Here is a 27,830-nt window from a genome sequence, read left to right as displayed (position 1 = left end):
CCTGGAAGGAGGTTAAGGAGTTTAATTTTGCTCCTGGTTCATAGAACCAATAAATGCAGCAGTGGAAACAAACTGCAAAAAAGTTCCAATACTGGCTAAAACTCAAATTCAAGTTCAGACTTGCACATTCGCCCTGGGGGCTGCTCCTGCCCCAGGGAGGTGCTGAGGCCACGGGCTCTCCCACAGCACCTGTGGTGGGCAGGATTCCATGGGCTCCCACCAGAACAGAGGATGAGTCCTTAAATAAGGGGCTCCACAACGTAAACTTTGCTACTTGTGATCCATGGAGATCCTGCAGGTTTTGTCCTCCCATGCCTGTGGGTTTTGGGTTACAGTCCTTTTTACTGGGACTTCAGAGCAAAGCAAATGCTTGAATTCTTCAATAAAACCCATTGACTTGAGTTGCTGGAGCAAGAAATTTGCTGTAAACAATTTGGCCCCAGCTGTGCTCAGCCTGCACACATGGTAGGAGCTGTGGGACCCTGCAGGTGGGCACCAAGGCAGAACAAACCCTTTGCACCCCACTCATTCCCCACTCAAACAAAACATCCTGAAAATTTGAAAAAGCAGAAGAGAAACCTCCCATTTTCAAGCAATTAGAAAAGAAAAAGCAGGAATACCATTGCATTCCACCTCAGGCAAGCAGTCTTGGAGCTCCTGCTCCCCAGGGGAGAAGGAGCAGCACAAAGGTTTGGCAAAGCAGAGTCCAACTTCTGCTCGTGGGCTCTGGGCAGTTCACAGGGGTGTGTTCCAACAGCACCCGGATCTGGAGAGGCTCTGTCAGCTCCTGTCTTGCTCAGTTACTCCCTGCAGAGGGGTCTGGCACATCAGCACTGCCTTCACTGCTGAGGGCTGGGGAGGGCAGTGCCCACTGACCCCCAGTTCAGGTGGCTTTTCCTCTCGGGAACAGGCCTGGCCAGGGGCTCTGGAATGTGTCCCACCCCAGGCAGCCCCCTCTGGCCACAGACCAAGAGCCCTGCTGAAGGATTTCCCCCAGGCAGGAACTTGGTGCTGACAAACCCCCACGGCCTTGCAGGAGCAGCTCCTTCTTCAGGGGTCACAGCTGCTCCCCCTCCCCACCGGAATTCCAGCACACAAAGCTTTGAGGACAACCTGCATCCCAAAAACTACAGTCTCCTTCTGAGACTGAACCAACTTCCTTCACCCCTGTTCTTTGATAGTAAACTTAAACAGTGCCTTGTAAGGAATTAATTCCTTTGTTTTTCTGCATCAATAAAGCCAAATGTTGTGGGATTAAGTGAGAATGAACTGGACTAAGTCTGACACAAGGAATTAGTGGTAGAAAAAGAAATCTGAAGGGATTTCTTTACTATCCTGACCCTGTTCTTGAGGGGATAGTCAGCTGTATCCCCTCACTCCACAGGGGGAAATCCCTTCTGCACCCCTGTCCCGGTCTCCAGGAGCCAGCAGAGCCCTGAGCCCTCTGCCACCCCTGTCCTGTCACTCCCCAGGTGCTGAAGTGACCATCCTTCTCCTGCCATGTCCCTTGGTGGGCAGGACTGGGCAAGAACACAACAAGGGAGGGTGAAAGAAGCAGAAACCCCAACATGGACCCTCTCCAGATGTCACCATGGAAGGTGAAGGCTGAAAGGATGAGGAGACACAGAATGTCCCCCCAACATCTGACCTTGTGTTGGCAGGCTGAGCAGTGCCCTGCTCAGTGCAGCACTGCCAGAACACAGCAAAGAAAACTCCTCATTCCTGCCCCGTTTGTCTCAGCCAGGCCTCCCTCCCTCTCCCGAGTCCTCTGCAGTCCCCGCTGTCTCAGTCCCTGCAGTCAGACCCGCTGGGCAGCGATGTGACCAAACCTGCCCTGGCGGTGCTGGTGCTGGTCCCCACTCCCTGGCAGTGCTGGCACTGTCAGAGCTGGAACAGGGGGTTGTATTTCCTGATCTCCTGCAGAAGATGAGCCTTGTCCATGTTGGCTTCTGCAAGGGCCAGTTTCATGGTCTGCAGCTCCCTTTGCAACTCTGGCACCTGCTTTAGCTACAAGAGACAAACAAAACAAGGCAGAGTTTCCAAGGTGCACAGTGACCTGCTCAGAGGAGAACCAGAGCAGGAGCTTTTGAGATTAATTACATGGTGTGACACAACTTCTCTTTGTGGGAGATTCCTGTTTTTCTAACAAGGAACTGGACACAGTGGGAAGATGGACCCAATCAGAAAAAATAACCAGGTTTCTAAAAGGGAACAGGAAAGTTTATGCTGGGCAAGGTGCCCTCACTCCTCAAAACTCCCACAAGAGGAGGCCCAGGCTGCTCCCCTGGGCCTCTGCCTGCAGTTCACCACACCTGCCAGGGACTGCAAACACATGAAGGCCAAGGAGAATTTCCAGCCCCCTGACAGCTCCCTCCTTGTCCAGACAGCAACAGGCAGCAGTGACTCACCTGCAGCCCATGTGCTCCTGCTGCTGGGCCTGCCAAGACAGGCTCTGCTGGGGCCTTTTGCCCCTCAGGAACTGACACAGGTTTTTCCTCTTTCAGTGAGTCCTTCCCCTGGGGAGCTGGAAAGCAACAGAACACATTCAGGAGTGGACATCCACATAAAAGGGCTCTTGGCACAAAAAGAATAACTTTTTTTCTTCTCCCACCCCAGAACCCATCCTTCCCAGCAGCAACCATCGTTCAGTTCCAGTCTCCTCCAGCACAGCCTGGGGGTGCAGAGGGACAATAAACCCAGCTCCTGGACATTGCTGACCTGTGAGATAGAACACACCGTCATCCTTGCGCCTCACGACAACGTGATCCACGGCCAGGGTGATGGGGACAGGGCCAGGGGAGGTGGGATACACCCGGGGGCTGTCATCCTGGGAAAACACAAAGCAGAGAGGAGATGAACTGCTGTGATGGCTCTGGCCCTCTGGAAAGGATTCCCCTTGCCTGCACCCTCCTCAGGAACAGCATTCCTGATCAGCAGCACTGCCAGAGCTCACCAAGGGCACCCACCCCACAGAAAGGCCTGGCTGCATGAACAGGGCTGCATGTGAGTAGTAATCAACAGTTCCCTTGGGTTCCTTGCTCATCCCTAAGACAGTTTTTAGAAGCAAAACCAGCCTCAGGAAAACAGAAGCTCTACAGAGGCCCCTGGCAATCCCACGGGGTCCCTTCCCAAGCAGAATCTTCCAAGTGAGCTCTGCCCTGGCTGCCATCCCGGCAGGACTCTCTGGTTCCCCACACACTCACCTGCATCGTGATTTTGGCATCCACCACCTCTATCTCCATGGGGATCACCTCTGGAAGGATCTCATCCTCGAGGAAGGGGCCCAGGCCGGTGAGGGAGGACATGCAGAGCTGTGTGTCGCAGCCCCGCAGCAGCACCCGCAGGAAGCCGTTGCGCTCGGCCAGCGGGGAGTGGGCGATGGCAGAGGGACCCCCCTCCAGGCGCAGGCACAGCTCAGGCTGGGCCGGGCTGGGCACGGGGTCTGCAGGCTCCTCCACACCCGGGGCTCCTGCAGCTGCAGCAGAGAGGAGTCACTGCAGAGCGGGGCACCACGAGCCAGCTCTAAACCCAGAAAGGGCATCGTGGAGAGCCCATTTCTGCCAGGATGCAGAGAGCAGCCAGGCTCACAGCGACCTCAGGCTGACATCTCTCACATGAAAGGAATCCATGCTGGAGCTGCTCTGGGGTTTGTTTACTTAGGAGTTATCTTGATTTGGGAGGTGGGGGATTGATTGTTTTTGGATTTGGGTTGGGTTTTTTTAATTCGAGTTTAGCCCTGGGGAGGTACCCTAGACCAAAAGCATTTTTCTCAGAGCAGGAATAACTTCAGGGTTTCCCTAGATAGCTCTATTCGCTCTTAATTCATTTCATACATCCTAGCAGGAATTAAAAAAATCCCAGTCAGTGATTACTAAGCCCCACAGAGCCTGACTGTGTAGGCATTTGGGAAACATCTTTGAAATGCCAAATCTGAACCTTCACAGGTGGGTTGTATTCAATCCTAACCACCCCAAACACTGAGGTCCCAGGTAATGGAATATTCCCCGAACAAGGCTGGTGTAAAAGCCAGTTCTAAGAGCAGAGCTGTAAAAGCAGCTGAGTCCCAGAGCAGTGTCTCACCCACGTAGCCACGCAGATACTGCCACATCCCCACGTTGTTCAGCTGCTCTGGAACCACGTTCATCACTTGTACAGCCACAGACAAATCATCCCCTCGTGCCTCTATGCCACAGTTCACCTCATTCATCTTCAACACGAGGACAGACACCTGAAACAGCCACCAAGAGCTCGTTGACCAAAACAAACTTCCAGAACCCCTCAGGGACAGAACCCCAGTGCCAGGGCACAGGACTGACCAGCTGCAGGCTGGGGTCTTCACTCTGGGATGTGGAGCTGTTCACCTCAGGGGACAATCCACCCTCATCCTCGGCCACCAGGCTTGTCCTGCTGCCTGTGTTACCGTGGGCCTGGGGAAGCTGCCTCGAGGGAAGAGGGTCCAAGCTGGGTTCTGAAATGAAGTAAGAGCAAAAACAACTCGATTCCATTTCTTTTTCTGGTTTTGAGAAGTCCTGATGTCGAATCTCATGGCCTCTGCGCCTATACCATCCTCTGGAGAGCTCTCTCCAGTTGCTGTGATGAGTTTAAGCAATACAGAGTTGAAGTGAAAGATGACCAGAGTACCCTATATCCAACCAGCCCTTCCTAAGCCATTCCTAAACACTCCATACGCCCTCCAGTTACAGCCCCTGCTCTGCTATGGCCTCAGGACATCGCTGTTATGTGCAGGGTCACCCCCCCCACTCATTTACACTCCTCATCTCAAAGAAAGGAGGAGCCACTGGGGGGGGAACTGGTGATGAAATTCAAAACAGAGGAGTAACAAAAGCAATTCCACACAAACACAGCATGGAAGGGTTGCCCACAGCACAAAGCTGTTCATCACTGGGAGAGGGCTTGTACCAGAGTCCGTGAGCATCACGAAGCCGTCGCTGCCATCGCTGTCCACGGACAGGCCGTCCTCGGGGCCGCTCCCGTCCACGGACGTGGCATCGAAGGAGTGCTGGGACGGGGTTCTCCTCATGGAGAAGAAACGCATCCGACCCCCGCCTGGGGTCACTGCACCCTCCTCTGCTTTGGGCACAGAATCCCTACAAAAAAACCAACACAAAGCAGTGATAAAGGCAGACAGCTGAGCCTGCAGGTTAAATGGATATTGGGCTGGACTCTGGCCTCTTGCAAGTCAGACTTTAGTGTCCTCAGACCAGCTCCAGGAGGTGAAGACTTAACCCATCTCCAACCCAAAGGATATGGGAAGAAGGGGAGCAGTTAAGCCTCTGTTCTCCCTGTGCTGCTCACCTGGCTGGGGGCAGGGAGAGCATCCTCTGCATGGTGGAGGTCATCCTGTCCCGGCTCAGGCTCAGGGCGTCCTTGGTGAGGGACATGGCCTCCTTGGTGAGGTCCATTGTCACATGCAGAGCCTCCTTCGTGGCATCCTTGGTGATGTGCAGAGCACTGGAGAGCTCCACCTCGATGTTCCTCAGGGGGATGAGCTCTGCCTGGACATCGAGGGCGACGCCTCCGCTGCCCGAGGGCTGCGCGTCCAAGGTCGGGCTGGAAGGGAGAGCAGGGGGGCTCTGAGGTTGGCTGCTGGTCTCTGCTGGTCTTTCTGCAACCAGGGCTTCCACAGCTTCATGTGCTTCCTCTATCAAGCCCTTCTCCTCTGTGCCCTTACCACGTGGAGCTGCACTCAGAGCTCCGTCACTCGCAGACCTCGGGAGTGACTCTGGCAGGACACTGGCACTGGTATTCCCGACCCCACTGTCCTCTGGAAGCTCCGAGCTGCTGCACACTCCCTTCTCTGAGCTGCTCTCTGATTTCAGCTCCTTCTCTTCGGCCACCAGCCCCTCCTTGCTGTCTGAAGGCGAGAGCTCGGACTCGATCAGGCTGGTTGTGTCTGAGTCAAGGGATCTGGCTTCCAGGACAGACCCTGGAGCAGGGTTCATGAGCAGGGCCACTTCAGCACTGTGGAACATAACTCCCACACAAGCAGACATGGGATCTAAAGGACACCCAGTCACTTCCTGGGTATCTTGGGCCAGCTGCTCCTGTAGCGTTTGCAGGACCTCCTTCATCCTGAGCAGCACCAAGTACTGGTAGTGGTTGAGCCGAACTTTGACATGAACAGATGAGGACATGAGCACGTGGATATCAGCAGAGGCTTCCAGCTCTTCACTGTCTACTCCATCATCAACTTCACAGTCAGATTCTCCCAAGACATCCATTGTTTCTGGGGCCTTGTAGATGTTCTTCAGATCCTGGTCAGTCTTTGATCTTTGACAAATGCCGTGTTCTCTGGGAAGGTTCTCGTTCTTTGAGTGGTTGTTAAAGCTGGCAGAAGGCTTGATTTTCACCTCAGAGGCAGCCAGTTCCTGTCGTTTAGATATCTGAGCTTGCCTCCACCTCTTGGGCAGGCAGGCCCAAATGGAAAGGGGAAATGGGTCAATAAAGCTCAGGGCTCTGCCCTTGGAGCTTTCAGCCCCCTCGAAGCCCAGGGAAAGCTCAGTGAAATTCAGAGACCACAGATCTTCAGAGGCAGAGGGCTTGTGCAGCAGCTGGGGCAGGCCTGGCTGCTTCCGAGGCCTGTCATCCACGTGGTAGGCATGGCGCAGGAAGAGGGTGTGCAGGAGGCTGAAGCTGCCCTGGCACCGGGGGAACTCGGTGTAGCTGGCGTGGAAGAACTCGGAGCCCGCGAATTTGCGGAAGAGGCTCTGCAGGTCCTGGCAGCCGCAGGACGGGGCGTGCCGGGTGTTGGTGGCCGTCACCTCCGACGTGCCGATGCAGAGGCTCTGCGGGCGATCCCGATGGTCCGTGACCTTCTTATCCACCGGGATGTTGAGCTACACAGGGAAGAGAGACACTGCCTTATCTGCACGAGAACCTGAGCACCTGCTTTACTGCCCACAGACCAAACCAGACTAACACAAGGGGCAGACAGAGGGAAGTCAGAGCGCTTGTTTCCTCACTGTGGACTCCAGCTATGTCCTGGTCTCATGTTCCTTCCACAACAGGAAGGGAGAGAACACTGAAGGCAGGGAAAGGGAGGCAAAGAACGGTACCTTCAGGCGGAAGCCGTCCAGTCGGACATCAACGTGCTCGTCACGCTTGCCTGAGTCCTCCAGCTTGTAGATGGCTTTGAACTGCTCCAAGCTGCGATAGAGATCCAGGCAGAAGAGGTTGATCCAGAGCACACTTGCTGTGTCCAGGGTGAGAATCAGGCCGTTCAGCTGCACATACAGGTTTGGGCATGGAACTAGAACAGAACAGATCAATAAGAGCAGAAAAGGCCCCTCAGGTCTCTGCAGCTCAGTGCAGAATCTGCACTGACAGCACCAATGCATAAACTTTATCCCACCTTCCCATGGACAAAAGAAATTTTAAAATTAGGGAGGCAAACATCAGGAAACTAACAAAAATGGACAGAGAATATCTAGGGATAGCACACCTAAACAACTAAGAACTGATGATTCTTAAGGAAACTTAGAGAAGAAGGTGCTAACCTTGGTGTATTACCTGGAAAGTCCTGATTGTCTGGGAAGTAATACTCTGTGAATTCAATATGGATTGCAGACACCTGGTCAGGGAGTTTGAAGAATTTTCTACTACATGAAACCAGGGTGGAGGGTTTCTTACTTTGTTGCCCAGCTGTAGAAACCTGAAAGCACAATGGAATGCATCTGTGCAGAACTCAGACATGGTAAACCCAAGTGTCCCAGTAACCCCACAGTCACCTGTATTCAATCCACCTGACTTACACATCAAACATACGCTGCTTTCAAATAAAAATAAAGATTTCTTCTACCTGCTTATATTGCCAGCTCCTCTCCTTTGAGGAAATTCAGTTCTTTATGTCTCCTGTCACTGCTAGTAAGAGCCATGACAAGCAGAATTAGGTGACATGAGCAATCAGAATGAAATCTATTACAGTGTCTGCAAGACCAGCAGCACGTTGGTGAGTCCATTGTAGTTTCTGGTGCTGCAAAAAGCAAAACCAGCTCTTGGAGAGGATACAGGGCACAGGGATGTAGGGCCTGATCCAGGATAAGGATGCTCTGTCCCAAGTCAGAAAGCCTGAGGTAGGACTTATCCTCTGTCAAAAATCCACATCCTCATGGACTTTTCAAAGATATGGGAACTTTCATGCTGGGCCTGCCTAATGCTTGGTGCAAGCTTAGATATGAACAGAGGGCAGAAACCTGTGGTTATGCAATTTCCTCTGAACATGAAAACTCCCAGCAGTTCATACTTGGGTTACGAGTTTAATATCCAACATCCTAACGGCATCTGGGCTCCCTGGGCAGGGCTCGGTTTGTCTCGGATGAGGTGGGATCTGAATGATTTATTTCAATCCTATCTGATTAAATTTCTTTTTTAAAAATGCCATGGACATCTCCAGACCCCGCTCAGCTCCCTACCTGGTGCACATCCAGGTCGTCCACGCGCACCACGACGCAGCTGGAGCGGAGCCGGTGCCAGGGCGGGTGCCGGAGCCGGGGCAGACTCGTGGGAGGGGCTCGGCCTTTCTCCGGGGGGCTCCTGTGGGGGCTCTGTGGGGCGTCTGTGGGGATAGACAAGCAGAACCAGCAGGGTTTTAGTCACCTCCTTCGCATCAAACTCCACCATCAGCACTGACAGCCATGTGCTTACTGAGCAGCATGAACAGCCCCAAAATTAGAAACAGATGAACACAGCTGGGCAGGAAAAAAACCTCAGGACTTCTGAAGGAAGAACACTGTGAAAGATGAGTCTGCTCTGTGGCAAGAGAACACATTCTTCAGCCAGGTCTTAAGAACTTCATTTCATCCTTATAAACTCACTAACAGAGAAACTCAATAATAAGCTGGGAAAGGGACCACTGCAGCCCATCCATCCTTGTGCAGAGCTGCCCCAGGATGACAGTCACTTTCCTTTGACATTCTATTTATGATTTTTAGAGTGCTATGGATTTCTGCATCAACAAATCAGCCTACTCAACTGGGGAGGGGCAACTAGAGATATTGCTGGATGGAGCAAAATTGGTACCATCTCCTGCTTCACTAGTCTTATCAAACAGCATTACCTGGTTTCTTTTTGAAGGGGGAAAGGGGAGTCCTGGCAAAGGCAGGGTCCATTTCTTCATAAAGCTTCTCAATCTTGCTTTGAAATTCACTGACCAACTTCCTTGCCCACTGTCCCCGTGTTTCCATTGCTTCACTGTACCTCACCCAATGCTTGCAGGCATCTCCTGCAGGAAAGCAAACATCCTGGCTTTAAAAACTGAGGTTCCTTTCTTCTAGTTCTGCCTGAAGCCATAGAGGAGGACTGTTCTTCAAACTCTCTTTTCATCCCCCTCCTCAAGTTGTGAGGCCACAGGCTCCTTACCTGCCCTGTGGAAAGGATAATAGTCAAAAGCCATCCTCCTGAAGGTCAGCTGGATGGCACCTCCCAGCATCCCATGCTTCAGAGCACCTGTGGGAAACAGAACAAAGAAAACAGTGGTCAGCCCTGCAATCTGAGTCCTGATCCAGGAGAAATCACAACTACGTTGCTCTGATTGCCACCCCTGACTGACTGACCCCGTGGCCAGGATCAGGGTACCATCTTTAGAAAGCTGTATCAAAATCTTGTCCTAGGCAAGGACACCTGAACACAACCAGCCTACATTTATATGGTAAGAACCAGACCCAGAACCTCAAATCCCAAACTGCAGCACCCTGTCGCTTTCCAATCCCCTTCAAGACAGAAAACCACTGCCTGGGGTGACGTTTTCCTGTGCTGCTGCTCTCCCCACCTGCCTCCCGGGCGTGGCTGTCGTCGCAGATGTGCAGGTCCAGGCGGGAGATGAGCAGGTGGTACGAGGACTCCTTCATGTCGTGCTTGTCAAAGTACTGCCCGATGCTGCTGGGGCTGGGGCTGGTCCCAAAGGGCTGGGCCCAGGACTGCTGGGCACTGGGAGCGGGTGGGGTGACCTGTGGGAGAGAGACAAGCTCGGTAAGAACTCAGAGAGAGGGGAAAACAGAGAGGTTATAATGCACTTCAGCAATTTATGCCCTCTTCCAGCCTGCAAGGTATCAGTTTACAGAAACTGAATTGGGATTCCCTTTCCTACGTTTTCATGAGCAAAACTCTCTGTCTGTGGCTCTGCCAGCTGCAATTCACTTCTCTTGAAAGATGCTTTAAGACTCTTGAGCAAAAAGGGCCAAATATTCCCAATCCCTCCTCTGCAATCTCACTGTACTATGTGCACATCCCTGCTTCCCCAGAGCTTCCAACTGCAATATTCATCTTCCCTTATCCTTGACTTGGAAAACATATTTTATTGGCAATGAATCCCACTGCTTTGGTCACTTCATTACCCCTCATCAGCCCACAGTCCATGTGACACTCACCTGACACCAGGGAAGCCCACGTGTTCCCATCAAGGGATACCCTGTGAGCATGGGACAGATGCCACACAAGTAGAAATTGTCCCTTTCCCCTGGCAGCCCAACTTCCAAACTCACTCACCTGTACAGACTCTGGAGCCAAGCTTTTCCTCTGCTGAGCAGATTTCTCCATGGCCTCGCTCAGAGACTCGGCGTATTTCATCATTGCCTTCAGCTGGGAGTCCGTCAGCACCCACAGCAGGTCATCCAGGAGAAACATCAGCTTGGAGGCCACCACATTGCAATCTTTGGTCTGGAACAGCGAGGAGACAGGGACTTCAAAAACTGCCACCACAGACACAGAGCCTTCATAACACAGAGAGAAGGGAGGCTGCTCTGAAACTCCTCTGAGATGTTATCGGCTGGATGTCCACAGCACCTCCTCTCAGGTGCAAAGACACCTTCTCTTTAGGAGGCAAACTGCTCACTGGTTTAAAATTGGGGAAAAAAAAAGAAAAGGGAAAAAAAAAAAAGGAGACAGTTTCTTTTGTTTTTTTTTTTAATCATCACATTTCCATTGACAGCTAAAAATCAGGGTGCCAGGCTTTCAACTCCCAGAATGGAGCTGACAGCTCTCCTTGGGATGTTGAAACAGATTGAAGAACTCGCTCCATCCATGATATCCCCCCCTGGGAAATAAACTGCTTTGATGTTTGGTAAGGACACAGCTGTCTCTGACAGAAAACAGGGAGTGACACACCAGCTTGGGCTTGGCATTTTTGAAGGGAAAGAAGGGCTGCTGAGGAATGTGGGAGGAAATATCATCACTGCACCAGGCAGCGAGACTGTGTCCTGCAGAGCATGGAGGAGACTCTCACCCTTCTCTTGAGAGAGATCTGGATCCTCCCCTGGTTGGTGATGAGTCTCAGAGGAGTAGTGACAGGATCCTGATCACCATTGTCCGTGGCATCTGCTTCTATCCTCAGTGTCTGCCAGGTGAGCTCTTTGAATGTCAGAACCTGCCCGGGAGGAGAAAAACACGGAGATTTTCACAACTTCAAGGATTAATAAAAATCACTCAGAAGATGTGAAATAAAACAAGGCCACACAAAATCACTCATCCCACTTTTCCTCCAGGATCCCAATCCAAACCCAACTCTGACAGCGGCCTGGGCGCCCCGAGGTCGGGGTGGTCCCAGTGGGGGCTGTGACAGGCAGGGCAGGACGAGTGCTCACCTCTCCCCTCTGTGGGTCGGTGATGCGGGTGAGGCGCAGGTCACTCTGCTGCCAGTTGGGGTTGACACTGTAGCCTTGGAGCTGCCAGAGCTCAAAAGAAGCGTGAAAGGCCTTAGAGTGAATCTTGATGGTGATGGAATTGACAACAATAAACATCCCCTCCACAACCTTCTCAGCAAAGCCATATTCACTGCAAAGAGAAGAGCCCTCCATGTCACCCCCTGTCAGACAACAGGCCTGGCACAGGTAGGGCTCACACACAGAGGTTCCAAGGTTTAGAAGCAACATCAGAGGCACTTAAACCTGAGTGCAGGGAGGTGATTCAGGGAGAACAGCAGCCCCACAGCCCAGCAGGATGTCAGGGAGAAGCCACAGGGCTCGGGGTCTGACCTTTGGCCGGCAGCCAGAGCAATGGGGGACTGTCCATTGGGCGGTCGAGGCTCCTCGCACGTCCTCATCTCCACCTCCACCTTGTCCAGGTACTGCAGAGACACAATGGGAGCCTTCAACACCACACCCAGCCTCCAGCTGAGCCCACCAGCCTTGGGGGTGAGACTCCAGCGCAGGGACAACCAACTCTGGAGTCTCTTGCCTCTCCAAGAGTCTCATGTTAAAGCTCTCACACCATCAGTGCCCAGATTGCTGGGTAACCCAAAACCCCAGAACTGGGGAAAACAAACAACAAAAACAGGCACAAGGTTGCCCTGGACTTCCCTGAGAGCTCATCTGGCTCCATCCTGCACTGAAATGCAGATCTCATGAGAGGGCACTCGTTGCCAAACAGGACTATGTGCTCCCCATGTGCTAAGGGCCTGGAGGACTCAGGTCAAATGAAAATTCGAGCCCTTCATGGTTCTCCTCTGCAGAATTTTTCTCAAGTAGAAGAGATTACAAAGACTGAGGAAGAAAAGAAAGGGACAAGAGAGGCAACATTACCAGGCAGATCGGGTGTGTTTTCAGCTTTGTCCACTGGATCTGAAAAGATAAAGTTGAGGTTACAAGGGTTATCTTTGCATTGGAAAGTTTCAGAAACTGCAGGAAACCACCAGAGACCAAACTTTGAGCCCCATTTCTCCGAGAAATGTCCACAATGCCTCATTGTATCCAGGTCAAACGGAGACACAGACAAGACATTCCAGACATCAGATCTACAAACCCAGATGAGCTTTTGCCTCTCAGATATCGTCACGAGTAATAGATATTCTGCAGGTCAAATTCTGTTATGGAGAACATTCCTGGCCTTGAAGAGTTTACACCTAACTGCTGCTGTTACTGGAAGTCAGGCAACTCTTCTGAAGACTGTGCACAAACCAAAGGCTCCATTTTATTTTCATACAGCAACACTCACTCTGCAGTTCTTGTAGGAGGGAGAACAAATGTTTGTTACTAAACTGAGCAGATCTGACTCTAAAAACAGAGCACATCAGATGAGTAAGACAAACTCATTTTTACTGTCACTTGGCAGAGTAGAACCCTATTTCTTTTATAGAAAGTCTCTCTGACATCCTAAAAACTGTCACATTCCCGTACTGCAGCGATGGTTAGTACCAACTGCAATTAAGCAATCTGGCAGTTCACATCAGCTAAAAGAAAGACACTTTTCGCTCTAAAAAGTACAAGGAGGAAGAATTTGTAAGAGTCCAGCGTGCAAAGTGCACAATCCCTTCCTGTGAATGGGTAACTTTACCCACGTGAATGGGGCCCCGGGTGCAGCCCCCCCGCTCACCCTGATCGAGGCCTTGTTGCAGTAGACACGAGTGATGGCGAGCCAGGTGGGCAGTTCCAGCACATTCTGCAGCACCTCCTCATCCAGCTCCAGGTTGGTCAGCTGCCCCTGACCTTTCAATGTGCTCAGGTTGATTTTGTCCGGGGAGAGATTCTTGGTGAACCTACAAGAGAAGAAAGAGAAAACTCTAAAAACAGCCCCCAGTGAAGCTGCCGTGACTGCAGGAGCATTTCAGGGCTATTTTGATACCAGAATCTGTTTGCTGTTTCGTGAAACCCCTTCTGGCACTTTTAAACTCCAGGCATGTTGTTTGTTCCAGAAAAAAACCCCATCTCTACACTTTGACATTTGAAGGACTTTTTTGTTTTAAACCAAATTTAACTCTGAGAAACTGAAAGTTCTTTCTAAAGCTCTGGATCCTGGAAACCAGCAAAACTGCACTAGGACAAAACAAAAGAAAACCAAAGCCTAAATGCAACAGCTCAGCAGTTTTATCCTCCCAGAACTACGACGTCAGCAGTGTGCAGTTTAATTCTCTAGATTCTTTTCACCCGGGAAAGCAAAAGATCATCAGTGTTTAAACACACCCAGGAAGGTGGTGGAGGACAACCCGACTTCTCAGCAAGAAACTGCATATTCTAGAGTGTGTTCCAGCAGCTGCTCTGCTGGCTGGGAGCTGCAGGGGTACACAGAGTGTGTGATTAGTGCTTGGAGTCCTGTTGTGAGCACCCACAACCCCAGACACGGGTGAGAATTAGAGCAAACACCTCCAGAGGCAAACAAGAGCATCTTTGTGTTGCGTCAGAGAACTAGCTCTGCTGAAAGCTGATGGCATCGTGTCCACTTGGGATTGGGTATGAGGAATAAACCAAACATAGCCTGGACAGGTAGGTGATACAAAGCCCTTAAGCTGCCAGGCTGCTGTGGGCAGGGATCAGCTCAGGGTAGGAGTGGCTGAGGCGCAGAGCAGCTTTCTCACACCTGCACTGAGGGATCAGCCCTGGGCTCAGATCCTCATCCTGGGATAAGCGTGCTCAGAGGGAAAGCTGCTTTCAGCTGGTAATGCAGAGGAAAAGCACAAGCACATGCCTGATCCAGGGCATCACTTTTATTTAGTGTGTAGGCGTATCAAAAACACCAGCACAGAGTGGAAGAACAGCAGAGCTGTGAAACAGGACACTGCAGAGCCCAGTATGAAACACGACCCAGCTAAACCAAATAACTATTTGTCACCATCTCCAGGGAAAGGCTGCAGAAATCCTGCTGAGCGGGTACCAAAACCACCACCAGTGCTACCAGACTCTACAGAAGAACTCCTTCCAGAGTTCTGCAGACCTGGAGCTCACACCTGCCAGGTCTGCACAGCTTCCCAAGAGGAACCACCCTGGTCAGTTCTGGGGAGGAGGAGCGGCGAGTTCAGACAACGGTGGATGTTTGCTGGCAGGCTCACTCCATTCACCTCAGCCACAGCATCCTCCTGGCAGCAGGGACTGCTGGCTTAGAGAAAGCAGAATGAAAACAGTGGCTATTGGGAACTGACATGGGAGGATATTGGCACTTCTTTTGTTGTTTTTTTTGCAAGCCTAACGGAAGCCAAGCAGCACTGAGCCAGTAAACTCACAGGGCAGCACTCCTTTAGAGCCTACTGGGATTACCCTGGCAAAAGTCAACCCTGAAAATCTATTTGCTTAATTATCAGCTTGAATATATATCAAAACACGATGTCACTGCTGAAAACAGATGCCCCATTCCTCAGCCTGTATATCCAGAGGCCACAAACCCACTGATTGCAACAGGGAGTTAGGCCCAATCTGACTGCTGGCCCAAAGCCAGGCCAGAATCATAAATAAATTTATGTTTGCATTTGTAGCTGTCTCGCCACACTGTCTCCAACCAAGCAACGCACAGACAATGTCAGAAGACATCTGAAATCATGAAACTTCTCCTCAAATCCATGTCTGATCACCCTGCTGCCACACGGACCAGGAACCCTCTTCTCATGTAGTCAAGGAAGCGTCTCTGCCTCAGCCTCCTCCCCGTGGTTCTCCAGCCACCACTCCCAGCTCCACGCTGCATTTCTATTGATACCTTCACCACTATGGTCAGCATATGGGAGAAATAATTAGCTGTACACCAGTGACCTTGGTTTTGCTTAATGACAAGCATCATCTCTTGGCAGAAGTGAGGGTATGGCTCGTGACAGCAGCCACAGCTGCAGGAGCAGCTGGGAAATCCCTCCAAACACAGGTAAGGCAGGAAGGGGGAACTGGTGAGCTCCATGTGAAATCAGCCCAGCAATGCTGAGGGCCCAGGAACGGCTGCAGAACCAGGTTCTTGCCTTCACAAGAGTCACAGCAAGGGAAGAAATGAGGATTTTCTGTTTTGGAACACAAATATGTAATTTAAGTGACTGTGGCAGAAGGACAGCAATTGGACATGGGAAAAAAAACCACCTCAACAGCTATATTCTGACCAATGCAGATTTGCTTCTTCCTAAAACCTTTTCCAGTCTTGCCTGGTCTGGTTTTGGACAGGACATTTAGTGGGATTTCCATCTTCCTTGGGAAGACCTTCTACAATTCAAAAATCTCTGTGACAGGTCATTTCACCTCACGTTCAAACTTCTTATCTCAGGAGCCACAGAGCAGGTTCACTTGAACAAAAGGTTCAGAACTGCTAAAAGAACAGGTCAGTGACTTCCCAAATCAGGGCTACTCTCAAGGAAGGCAACAGTGGAAGCTTTAACTGCAACACACACTTCTGATGATTAACTGAAAAAAAACATCGAAGGAAATAAAATTGGGCAAGTGATCAACACTTCTGTAAAAAAGGAAAAAATAGCTGCCTCGAAGCCATGCAGGAAGAGCTAAATGAAAGCCTCTTCAAAAAGAAAAGCCATTTTACTTCCTCGAGGTTTTGCTCTAAGCAGGACCCACTCTGCCTGACAGCAGGCACAGCTGCTCTGCAGACAAGGACAGGAATGCAGAGGAGGAAGAGAAACACGCTGAATTAGCAGAGGATGGGACTGATGATTGCACAGCACGAGATGGTGCCCAGATCTAGCAGAGCTGGTATCACCCCCACTTAGCACAAACCCATTTAGAGTTTAAGGGAATTCAATCAACACCAAGCCTGCCAATTGTTTAGGAGACAGAAAGCACCACATTTATAACCTCCTCTATCTCCAGCTGCACACTGTGCACAGCTCTGTGTGCCCCAGATATCCCGGGAGGCAGGAACACCTTCCCCTGGGGACAGTCCAGCACATTCGGCTTCCTCCTGCTTCAGTCACACAGCAAACTGCTCCCACATGCCCAACACCAGCCTGTCCCACACCTTATCAGGGTGGATTTAGGCACACTCACAGCCCTGTACACACAGGCCACTGCTGATGGCTTCACATTATCAGCTTGCTGTTTCTCCAGGCTTCAACTGCATTGAATGAAAGGCTGGACCTCTCAGCCACCCAAAGCCAAACAAAACATCCTGATGAGTAATCAGTTGTCTTGGCTACGTGTTACCTACTGCAATACAACATGGCTAAGAGAAAAAGGCTTAGGATTTCAATTCGAAGTCAAACTTGCAGGGGAAAAATCAGCATTTCCAAGTAGAAAATCAGCATTTCCAAGTAGATAAGACACGAGTCTGAATCATTACACAAAACAGAACATCAGTTCACTCCTCCTACAGCCTCCCTCAGGCCTCGAGGACACTTTCTTGTTCCGAACAGAAATTTCTCCAAAAGGTTCCGAATGCTGAGACACTCCAGACCAGGTGTGCTCCTGGGTCCACACCCACCAGCACCACACCGGGTACTGGAGACCTGGAAAGCGAACCACGAACCCACCTGAGAGGAGGAGACAGGCTGGGTCTCTGCCAGGGGCTGAACTCCACCTCGCTTAGGGGCTGCTTTACTATTTCTAGCTCCTCAGCTGGACACCCAGTGAAGTTTAAATGCCAGCTGCCCCATGCTCCCAAATCTGGAATGAAAACCCTCAGCAGCTGCCAGGGAATTTCCCAAGTCTAAACCTCAAGCAAATAATAATACACAAAAGAAAACTAGGGAGAAACAAAAAATACATGCACTAGTCCAAAGCCCCACTTCTTCGTCCTGCAATCCAATTTGCAGTTTTGTTCCCAACCTGCAGAACCTAACAGGTTATTACATCATTCAGACTCAGCTGAAGAGCTGCAGAGGAGGCAAGGGCTCAGGCACTACAAGAGCAATGAGAAGAGTCCTGTTTGACAGCCCCTTCCCATGGCAGAGGCTGAAGGGCTCTGGAGAGGTTCCACACACAGCTCTGCAGACCCAAAGCTGCTGTGACGGAGCTCCAGCCACATTCTCCTCCTGAGCTGCTGAAGTGCAGTTTATTTCTGCTGCAACAAGCGTCTATTCAGCATCCCAGAAAAGGCACACTCGTGTCTCGAGCTGAGGGGAAGTGTTTGCAAGTGCCTTGCACCCAGCAGCTGACACATGCTCTGTAAAACTGACCACTCAGTTCCCCTGGCAAAGAGCAGCACAGCAACCCTGACCTCAGAGGTGACTCTCTGTGAAGGGAAAATATCGTATCTGGTCTGTGCCCACTCCCTTCTCCCACTCTGTCTTGAACAAAGCAGTGGCAGACGTGTGCTACTTTATCCATAGCTGGGGTTGTATCTTGCCTTGATATTAAGATTTCTTGATATTCAATTTTTTTAAAGTAAAAAAAGCCATCAAAATGTATTGGGAAAATAAGAAACTTCCAAATAAAGACATCGAGTAAAGGGTTTGCATCCAGCCTTTTGTGCCTTGCTGTGCACAGCACAGAAGAACTCAGAGACAGCTCGAGGCCAGCGGTTTGGTGCTGGTGCAGCCACTGCTGGGACGTGACAGACTCATAAACTGCCTCACGGTGTCCTGCCACGAGCTGCTTCATGCCCTGGACTCCACCATGTGCTTGGGGGCACCAAAGGAACCATCACCTGGCCCAAAGGCCCCCGCTGAATGGTGGGAACAGGGTGCTTTGCAGATGGAAAAGGAACAGGGGTTTTTATCAGTGTTTAACTGCTGGCAGCTCTGTGGTTTCATGAACTTCCCATTGGTGCAACAGCTATTTTAGGCAAGTGATCATCTTAGAGATCATCATAAAAATTTCCCTCATCACCCAAGGAGGATAAAGCAGCTAAAGCCAAAATTGCAAACTTGGTCTCAATTCTAGTGAAGAGCCTCTGTCCCAGGCAGGGTTCTTGCTGCCTAAAATCACTCATGCTTCTGTACCTTCCTCGGGCCATTCCCAAATGCAATTTCCTTGCTTTCCTCCTTACCCACCATGCTCGCTAAATTGCTTCCAGTTAATTTATAATCAAGGTCAGGAGGCTGGGACAAGCCTGAAGGTTGATGGTAAGCACATGTCTCTTGCAGTGGTAGCTCTTCCAAACTCAGAGGGTGTCCAGCAGCCCTCAGGAGCTGCATGTGCCATCCTGTGACTGCAGCAAGGGCACAGCTGCAGCAGAGCACTCGAGCACGCAGAGATGCTGCAAAACACGTCAGGACAAGGGGGAAGCAAACAGAGCAAACAGGAACTCAGGCTCTGCTCTCTTCCAGCGACATCCAAACTGCAGTGTTTGGGCAAGAAATTGAAGAACTGAGGGGAAAAAGCATTCACTGGACTCAGGGAATTCCCCTCCCCTCTGTGCTGGGCAAAGGATGTGTGACATGGCCTGACCTGCCCGGTGCAAGCCCCAGAGCCCATCCTAACGATTCCTGAACAGAAGAGACCAAATGCCATGTTCTTGGCTCAAGAATTGCTTCTGTCTTTCATGCCTGCCTTTGGACTCGCAGTTCTGAGCACGGAGCTCCAAGGCCCACTGAGGAACCGGCACAGCACAGGGCTGGGCCTGGGAGCCAGCTCTCAGATCTCTGTGCTGGCACAGAAGCACAACTGCATGGCAGGGGTAATGCCAAAGGCATCTTTAGGGCCAGGAAGGGATTCCAAGATCCTCATATCCAAGTTGGGAAACAGCAGCCCCCAGAAGCCCACGCGTTCCCCGCTCAGCGCACGCTGAGACACCCACGAGTTCCTGCTGCCAAACAGATCTGGAACAAACTAAAGATACATCGTGGACCCTCCCGAGCTCTTCACTTACCCACTCCCAGCAGCTTCATCAGCTGCAAGGACTGGTGCAACTGCAAATGGAAGAGATGAGAAAGCAAGGCAACCTCGCCTGGAAAAAGGGATGTGCGATGCAATCCCTGGGAAGGAGAGGGAAAGCTCCACTAAGGTGCAGCACTATTATGAGGAGCTGCACAAGGCTGTTTCTCCTGGCCAAGTACCTGACCTACACTCACAAGCACCTCAGTGTTACACTCTCCCAGGCAGCTCCACTGGTCTGTTCTCTAGCAGGATTTTTTAACTCTATTCTAAAGCCCATCTTACTTACCCAAAAAGGTGGCTCCATACTGTCCTGAGGACAGTTTGCCAGATCCACAGCCTGATATCCCCTAATTTCTGTGGTGTACATCTGTTACACGTCTGTCCGGAGCAGCGGCTCCAGCTCTGTGCTCTCCTCAGCAAACAGGTCTTGTTTCCTGTGCTGGTCTTCCTCTCTGGCAACACCTCTGCTGGTGTTACCTCAGCCGACTCCTCTCTCATTTCTCCTCTGCTTCCTTCTCATCCTGCTTTCAGAGGTTCCCAAAGTTTCTCCTCAGCTGCAGTTCTCCAGGGCTCCTGTCACAGCGAGACACACCTGTGGTCTCCTTCCCCTGCATTCAGACCTGCTCCCAAGCCCCAGCCCCGCTGTTCCTCTGCTGACACCAGCTTTTATCTCTTCCCAGCAGCAGGACTGTGCTGCATTTCCTCTGAGAGCCATGTCGTGTGTGCTGTTGGACGCCTGGTACTCCACAAGCTCACACGCTTCAACACGTGTACCAAAAGTGAACGTCACGAAGCAGCTGTTAGAGGCAGCAGGGGATAAACCTCCCCGATGCAATTCAATAAAAGTAATTTTGGCAGGGGTTTCCACTGCAGTGCTGAGATCTCAAACACAGATGTAGTATATGGAATAGTTGGGGCAGTGGACTTGTGGATAAACACAGCCTTTGTCACACCCTGAGAACAAGGATCTGCTGTGGCTGCACCAACACTGGTTAAAGAGAACAGTGAGAAGAAGCTACCTTCAAACAAGACCAGGAAGAGGCAAAGGCAGCTCATCGGTTTTATTTTAAAGCATTAGATGTGCTTCTGTGAATAATGACAGGCTGGTAAACACAACCACATACACAACCAGCAGCCGATGCCCAGGCAGCTGACAGGGCCCCCCAGCCCAGCAGAGGGGCTGATCCCCAGGGGCTCACAGGGAGCTCCTGATGTTGGTTCCAAACTCCCCCTGAGAACCAGCACTGTGCCTGCCTGGAAGCAGCAAGAAGTGAAACCACCTAATCTATTTGCTTTTCCAAGCTAAATATAGGACAAAGGAGTGAAAGGCACAGATGGTGAAAGCTCCACAACTTTTGAGATTCTCCTGCTCTAGGAATTTAAGCTGCTAAAGCACACACAGGCTGAGCCTTCCCAAATACCTTCACAAGGGAGCAAAGCCCAGCTGTACCGATCGCCACCACGGCCACCCGGTCACACACGTGACATGGGATCACCGGCACGGCCGGGTGAAACACCTCATTCACATTTCCCTGACCCTGCTGCCCCTCTCCCGACTGCTCCTTGAAAATTTCCATGGAGAGAAAGAACAAAAACACACCCCGTGCAGAACTGACTTCAAATGGAGACACAACAAGACGAACAATGAATTATTTCATAGGCAAATGTGAGCACAAAATAAAGGCAGATTAATGATTCATGTAGCAAAATTCTTCCAGGCAAATGAGCATGGCTGAAAGAAAACCCAAAGAGAGGGTGAAGCCGAGGTACTTAGAGGAAACAAAACCAGAACGGAAACAGCTTCATCTTTTTTATATACCATTAAACTGTGTTCGAACTGCATTTCTGCAAAACATGCACAATCCTTGTGCAAGAGAGGGGCACTCAAAAGACAAAGTCCAGCCAGGTAAACAGGTAGAAGTCCAGCAGGCAAACAGGTAGAATGTTTTGGGACTCCTTGTCCTCCTTGGAACCGCCCAAAGGAGACACAGGTGAACATTAACAACAGGCCCAATTGGAGGGAAAAAGGGGCACTTTGGGGCAGGAAAGTGGTGTAACAGCACAAGGTAAGGGAGACCAAAAAGCAAAATTAAGGAAAAGCACCTGCAAAAGTGTATTATGTACGGAAAGAGAATTGTCCATGAGAACAACACACACAGGAGCAGCACCCAGGGATAAAGTCCAGCTCTGTTCCATCCTCCATTAAGAACTGCTCTCACCCACCTCTCCATGGTATAAACACTTCAGTGCCTCCTGACCAGAAGGATGAATCTGCATTGAATGTGACACAATGGTGCGAGATGGAATAAGACAAAACTCGGAGGTGTGGGATGTCCAAATCCCAGACCCAACGCAGAATTCCATTTAAACCAGCGCCCAGAGCAACTCCATCACCCTCTGTCTAGGACAGTGCCAGGGGAGCTGGAGCACCGAGCAACTGGTGACTCCGAGCACACAGACCCTGCACCGAGCCCATGGTGTGTGGGGATGGTGTGGGGCTCCAGACATCCCCAGGACTCAGCTCCAGCCCCAGAGGGCCAGGATTCGCACAGGTCACTCCGGGCCCCTCGCTCCGCACCCGAGCGTCTCCAGCAGCAGAGATGGGAAGGACCTGCCCACCCTCAGCTCGGAGAGCGCAGAGGAGAAGCAGAGTGCGGTGCTGTGCCCTCCCCTGCCCCCTCCGACACGGCTCCTGCCCGGCCGTGACACAACACGGGCGGCCTTTTGTCCCGGGGCAGGGGAAAGGCCCGACCCGAGCGGGGCTGCGGCCGCGTTTCCGCGCAGGGAGCACCTGCTCCTGAACCTCCCCGGGAACGAGAACACGAGCGGCCCCCGAGCGGCCCTGCCGGGGCTGCCCCCGCTCCCCACCCGCCTCCCGAACCTCAACGCCGCTGCCCCGCTCAGGGCCGGCCCGACACCGGGAACCGGGAACCGACACCGGGCACCGACACCGGGAACCGGGAACCGACACCGGGAAGCGGGCCCCGACACCGGGCACCGACACCGGGCACCGACAAAGGGCACCGGCCCGAGCTCGGACCCCGCGGGCCGGGCCGAGCCCACTGCCCGGCACCCCCGAGCCCCGGACACCCCCAGGCCCGGCGGCTCCGCAGCTCCCGCGACCCTCACCCCCCCCGGGAGCTCCCCAGGGCGCTGTCCGGCGGTCCCCAAACCCCCGACCAGGCCCGGCCCTCACCCCCCAGACCCCCGTGAGGACGAGGAGGAGGAGAAGGAGGAGGAGAAGGAGGAGGAGAAGGAGGAGGAGAAGGAGGAGGAGAAGGAGGAGGGTGGGGAGCGGGAACCTCACCGGGAGAGGTGCTTCAGGATCTGCTTCTTGATGATGCCCGCCATGCCGGGCCGGCAGGTCAGGCCCGCGGGCGGCGAGACCCCATCGCGCACCGCCTGCCCCGCTCCGCCCGCCCCTCCCGGTACCGCCCCTGCCCGCACCGCCCCTCCCGGTACCGCCCCTGCCCGCACCGCCCCTCCCGGTACCGCCCCTGCCCGCACCACCCTCCCGGTACCGACCGCCCCTCCCGGTACCGCCTCTGCCCGCACCGCCCCTCCCGGTACCGACCGCCCCTCCCGGTACCGCCTCTGCCCGCACCGGCCCCGCCGCAGCCGCGATCGGGGAAGGGGCGGCCCCAGAGAACCCGCTCCCCTCCCGGGACTCCAGGACACCCTCCCGGGAGCCCCAGGGACCGCCCCGGGACCCCCGCCGTCAGCCTGAGCCCCCCAGCCCAGACCAGCGCTGCCCCACCACCACATCCCACCTCTATCCTTCCCCAGGGGAGGGTCCAGAACAAGGCTCAGAGTCCATATGGAAACAACATCAATGTTTTATTGTTATTTTTATGACTCGTTGGGGGGATAAAATGTAACACAACTAAAAAGAACGCCCCAAAAGCCAGACCCCATCCAGCAGTCAGTGCAGGGTGTGTCCAGGCCACATGCTGAGGTGACAGCAAAGCCCCTGCACACACCCAGGACAAAACCCCAAGGACATGGGTCTGTGGTATTTGCCATGGGGAAGATCCCAATATGAAAAGGCAGCTCCATTTCCACCTTTATCTGTCTGGACGGGTCATTCCTGGCCTGGTTGGCACCATCATGGGTCTGGAGGGGGGTCTCATCATCGGGGGCCCCGGCATCATGGGCATGTGTCCTCCCATGGGCGGCCTCATCCCAGGGGCTGCCGGGGAAAGATGGGATGTTAGAGAACACTGGGAGCAGCAACTGCCCAGTCACCACAGAACACAGAATGCTTTGTGTCGGAAGAGACCTTAAAGATCTATTAACAGCCCCCAGTCACGGGCAGGGACACCTTCCACCAGCCCAGGTTGCTCCAAGCCCCGTCCAACCTGGCCTTGGGCACTTCCAGGGATGGGGCAGCCACAGCTTCTCTGGGCAACCTGTGCCAGGGCCTGCCCACCCTCACAGAGAGGAGTTTCAAACTGTACAGTGGGCAGGTTCTCTCCCTCCATCCAGGAACTTCCAGTCTGGAAGATGCCAAGATGGATTCTATTTCCTGAAGGAGCTCAGCTGTCGGCAGAGGAGGAACCAAGCTCCTAGGTTATACACCCACCCTGACAGTATTCACTGGTAAGTTATTTCCAGTGACAAGAGAGACAGACACATGAGCTTAAGTACTGATCTGGAGAGTTTGTTTGGAGAAAAGCATTGCAAAACCCTCTCATGTGCCCACGAACAACCACTGGGCACCTCTTCCAGCTGGGAAACAGCACGGCCAGGGAAAACAAGGGGCTTCACTGCACAGCCCTGAAATAATGGTTTCCATCCCACTTTGCCATTTATTTTCACCAGGCTGCTGAATATTGCAGACTGTGCACTTATCTTGTGCCTTTAAAAACACTTACAGAACACCTTCTACCACAAAACAGTAATTGCAAAGACACTTCACTACTCTCAGTGCACGTGTGTGTGTTCCTGTAGGTCTGTTCTGAGAAATGCTCCAGGAAGACATCCCCTGAGAATTCTTCAAATGCCAGGAAACTCAGGAGTGGAATGGATGAAAGACCTTTTAGTTTGCCTTTACAGTTCAAAAAAAAAGCTTTTTCAGGCACATTATTTCTCTAGAACACGTTATCTTGAGACATTTTAAACAGTGAAATTCATTTAGTGCAGAAACGTGCCCCTTGTGCAAAACCTGAGAGCTGCAGACACCAAATTCTTAAAAAATTACTGCTCAGAGCAGAGGGAGAGCAGCTCCAGCTTCCCAGAGCCATAATTTCAGATGTGCAGGGAGGGCTGGTAACTCTCAGCCAGGAGTAAGGGGACTAACAGTGACAGAGGTGTGACCAGAGTGAGCCCCCAGCCCAGCCCTGCCCCTGACAGCTGTCACCAGTGGGTCAGGACACACCCCCAGACTCCCAGCACCCCGACAGAGTTCCCCCATCCCAGACTTACCAGGTCCAACCGGCATCATCCCCGGGGGGGGTGGGCCCATCATTGGCATCATCGGGGGCCCCCCCATGTGTGGGGCCGGCATCATCCCGGGCCGGGGGGGACCAGCTGGACAAAGAGACAGTTACACACTGCACGCAGCCACACCCACAGGCAGTGCAGTTATTCACTCTCACAGCACACGGCCGTTACTAAGGCCTTGGTGGCCGTTACTAAGGCCTTGGTGGCCGTTACTAAGGCCTTGGTGGCTTTACATCTGCCTCCCTCACCCTCAGCCCTGATTCCAGGTGCCAGACGATCCAGAAGAGGAATATGCTGGCTGCCAACTCCAACAGTGCACACCGAGTGCAGGGAACTGCCACTCCCAACAGTGGGACTTGGGGCTGGGAGGGCTGTCGGCCCTTTGCCAGCTCATGTGCAAAAGGCTATCAAAATTCTTCTGTTTAAAAAACCCAACTCAAACCCACCCACCGCTGGCAGTTCTGATGGAGCTGCCTGCACAGGAGCCCCCACAGATGGAGGGGCTCTCACTGCTACTGACAGACTGAGCATCCCTGAAATCAGACAGCACCAAGGACTGGGGTGCTGCTGGACCGCCCCCACACAGAATTCCCCCACACCTCGGCAGCACGAGCTCAAAATGTTTGACTTGGTTTCAAGCTAAAAGGACTTTTCTTTCCAAGTGGAAGCCACAAGCCACACATCTCAGGAGGATCACGGTCTGAGTCTCAAAGTGCCAGGCGAGACTTACGGATGCTGGGCGGAGGTGGGATCATGGCTCCGGCCGGAGGAGGTGCCGAGAACGGCGTCGGGGGGATTTTCCCTTGCTGGAATGCAGCCGCTACATTGGGGGGGAAAAGAAAAAAAAAAAAAAGGAAAGAAAGAATCCCAGGGAAAAAAAAACCAGTTACTAGGCCGAGGAAGCGCCGGGGACTCGTCCGCTCATGCCCCGCGGAGAGAACGTCGCGTCATGCAGCCGGCTCCGGACACGTCCCTGCGGGAGGGACCACTGGCACTCCTGGAGACAAGCACTGTTACAGCGGGGACCGGGGAGCTCCAGGGCTGTCACACCCCCCACGGCACCGAGCGGGGGACAGCAACACCACACACACGGCGGGATCCGCAGCGCTCCACAGGACATGCTGTGCTGGAATGGCAACAGGGCAAGGGCTGGGAGGGACGGGGAGCAGGGAACAGGGGGAGGGCACAGATACGAAAGGCTGGGGTCGAGCAGGAGGAAAGCCAAAGATGGGAAGGTTGGAGGCATCACAAGGAAAATGGGCAAAAGGAAACGGAACGAGGATGCGTCAGGGGAAGCCCAGGTGGGAGGTTTTAGGAACAGGCTCTTCCACCAGAGGGTGGGGGGACACTGGAACACTCCCCGGGAGTGGGCATGGTTCCAGCCCTGCCAGAGCTGAGGGAGCACCTGGGTGATGCTCTGAGCCACATGGCTTAGTCTTAGGCAGTCCTGCCCGGACCTGGGAGGGGGGGCAGTGATCCTGAGGGGTCCTTTCCAACTGGAAATACCCTGTGATCCAAGGAGAGCTGCCACAAAGCCAGTCTGCTGTTCGTATTGCTTTCACAGAGAGAACCATTCCTCAGCAGAAAGCAAGGGGAACGGGGCCCCAGGAACTGGCACAGAACACACTGACATGCTTCAGTCACGCCTTTAGGAGCAAGGGAAAAATATCCCTTGGGAACAGAGGGCGAGCAACCCCTGTGCGTGAAAACCACAACACAGACACTTTAACATCTGTTCTCCTATCTTCTGGAATTCCTATTTGTGCTCTTCACACAAAGGAGTCACCACCAGGGAGCACAAGTGTGTTGTGTGACCCTGTAGGACACCAGCAGACAGAAACACTGCCCCCAGCCTGGGTAGGGAACCTCAGCTCCTGGGGGTGGGCAGAGCCCTGGGACTCCTCCAGGGATGGGCAGAGCTCTCGGGCTCCCTGGGGCAGCCCACTCTGAAGAGATCGAGACCAAGATTCCAAGTGAACTTTTCACTCATGACTTCCTCAGGGCAGCAAGAAGGAGTCGAGGTGGGAGCAGAGAAGAATAGTCAGAGGAGGGCAGGGGAGGGCAGAGGGGTCACGGAAGGATTGGCCTTACTTGTTTTGTCAATCAGGCTCTGGGCTTGCTCCTCCATCCATTTCTGGTAATAGTCCTTCACGTTTTCCTTGTGCTTCCGGCCACTGCAGTGGGTTTTTCTCACGGAGGGCTGGGAAAGATCAGGGAGACCTAGAGATTACTGAGGACTTGGTGTGATTTTAAACACATCAGCACAAAGCAGCTTGGTTTCTGTGCCCAGTCAGAGCACGGACGATGTGGAACACCTTTGTGTGATAACTGCTAACCCCCAGTTTAAGCAGAAGGTGCCCCGAGAGCCCCCCAGCTGCCTTCCCCGCAACGTCCCTGCCCGCTGGGAGCGCCGGAGACAACAGGTGACAGTACTTATGTCACCAGACGATGTCTCAGGCGGTTTATTTAGATGTTCTCGGTACTCACGGAGTCATGGGTGAGGTACGTGTCACAGTAATCGCAATAAAACCTGCAGAGGGAAAAGCCGGTTACCGAGAGCCCCCCCCTTGCGCTGTGAGCCCCGGGCCGGCCCCGCGGGGCGGGGCTGGGCTCGTTCCCCGGTGCCCCCGGACCAGCCCCGCGTGGCTGGGCTGGGCTGGGTTCGGGACGTTCCCTGGTCCTCCCTGGTCCCCCCAGCCCGGCTCCCCCGGGCCCCCCGCACTCACTTGGGCATGATGCTCCCGCCGCCGCCGCACGGAAGTGACGCACACACGCACAACGCAATCACACAGCGCCCCCACTTGTCCCTCGCCGGCCGCCGTAGTGCCCGGAAGTGACGTCATTTTATGGAGGAAAAACCCCAGCGATTTCCCGGCTAGCCTTGCGCAGTCCATTTGCATGGCGGAGCGTGACGTCATGATGGTTTGAAGG

General features: G+C 53.0%; 2 protein-coding genes across 6 annotated transcripts; both read right to left on the bottom strand.

The window, feature by feature from the left end:
- Positions 1 to 7: 7 nt before the first annotated feature.
- Positions 8 to 22,869, bottom strand: UHRF1BP1 (UHRF1 binding protein 1). Of its 4 annotated transcripts, XR_003572680.1 has the most exons (22): positions 22,765 to 22,869; positions 13,324 to 13,486; positions 12,534 to 12,572; positions 11,988 to 12,079; positions 11,598 to 11,787; positions 11,240 to 11,380; positions 10,504 to 10,674; positions 9,788 to 9,965; positions 9,379 to 9,465; positions 9,077 to 9,241; positions 8,433 to 8,575; positions 7,531 to 7,672; positions 7,077 to 7,270; positions 5,317 to 6,857; positions 4,921 to 5,108; positions 4,317 to 4,468; positions 4,081 to 4,228; positions 3,204 to 3,475; positions 2,719 to 2,827; positions 2,409 to 2,524; positions 1,830 to 2,007; positions 8 to 760 (listed from the first exon to the last, which is right to left on the bottom strand). XR_003572680.1 is itself a non-coding variant. In XM_027896767.1 (21 exons), exons 1-21 carry the CDS (start codon positions 22,806 to 22,808, stop codon positions 1,882 to 1,884), a joined length of 4,401 nt encoding a protein of 1,466 aa, XP_027752568.1. In that variant the 5' UTR covers positions 22,809 to 22,869; the 3' UTR covers positions 1,202 to 1,881. The 4 variants fall into 4 exon arrangements, 3 of the variants coding, with proteins under 3 accessions (XP_027752568.1, XP_027752569.1, XP_027752570.1); XM_027896767.1 differs by lacking the exon at positions 8 to 760 and having other exon boundaries at positions 1,202 to 2,007; XM_027896768.1 differs by lacking the exon at positions 8 to 760 and having other exon boundaries at positions 1,202 to 2,007; positions 3,204 to 3,469.
- Positions 22,870 to 23,273: 404 nt separating this feature from the next.
- Positions 23,274 to 27,723, bottom strand: SNRPC (small nuclear ribonucleoprotein polypeptide C). Of its 2 annotated transcripts, none has more exons than XM_027896784.1 (6): positions 27,626 to 27,723; positions 27,387 to 27,429; positions 26,991 to 27,099; positions 25,630 to 25,722; positions 24,882 to 24,986; positions 23,274 to 23,646 (listed from the first exon to the last, which is right to left on the bottom strand). In XM_027896784.1, exons 1-6 carry the CDS (start codon positions 27,631 to 27,633, stop codon positions 23,522 to 23,524), a joined length of 483 nt encoding a protein of 160 aa, XP_027752585.1. In that variant the 5' UTR covers positions 27,634 to 27,723; the 3' UTR covers positions 23,274 to 23,521. The 2 variants fall into 2 exon arrangements, with proteins under 2 accessions (XP_027752585.1, XP_027752586.1); XM_027896785.1 differs by having other exon boundaries at positions 25,630 to 25,719; positions 27,626 to 27,720.
- Positions 27,724 to 27,830: the final 107 nt, after the last annotated feature.

This window comes from Empidonax traillii, unplaced genomic scaffold (assembly GCF_003031625.1).
Source record: "Empidonax traillii isolate 1590-97213 ecotype Southwest subspecies unplaced genomic scaffold, ASM303162v1 scaffold516:size646513, whole genome shotgun sequence".
Classification (NCBI taxonomy): Eukaryota; Metazoa; Chordata; class Aves; order Passeriformes; family Tyrannidae; genus Empidonax; species Empidonax traillii.
Note: the sequence above shows the minus strand (reverse complement) of the source record. Positions and strands in the feature narration are given on the sequence as shown.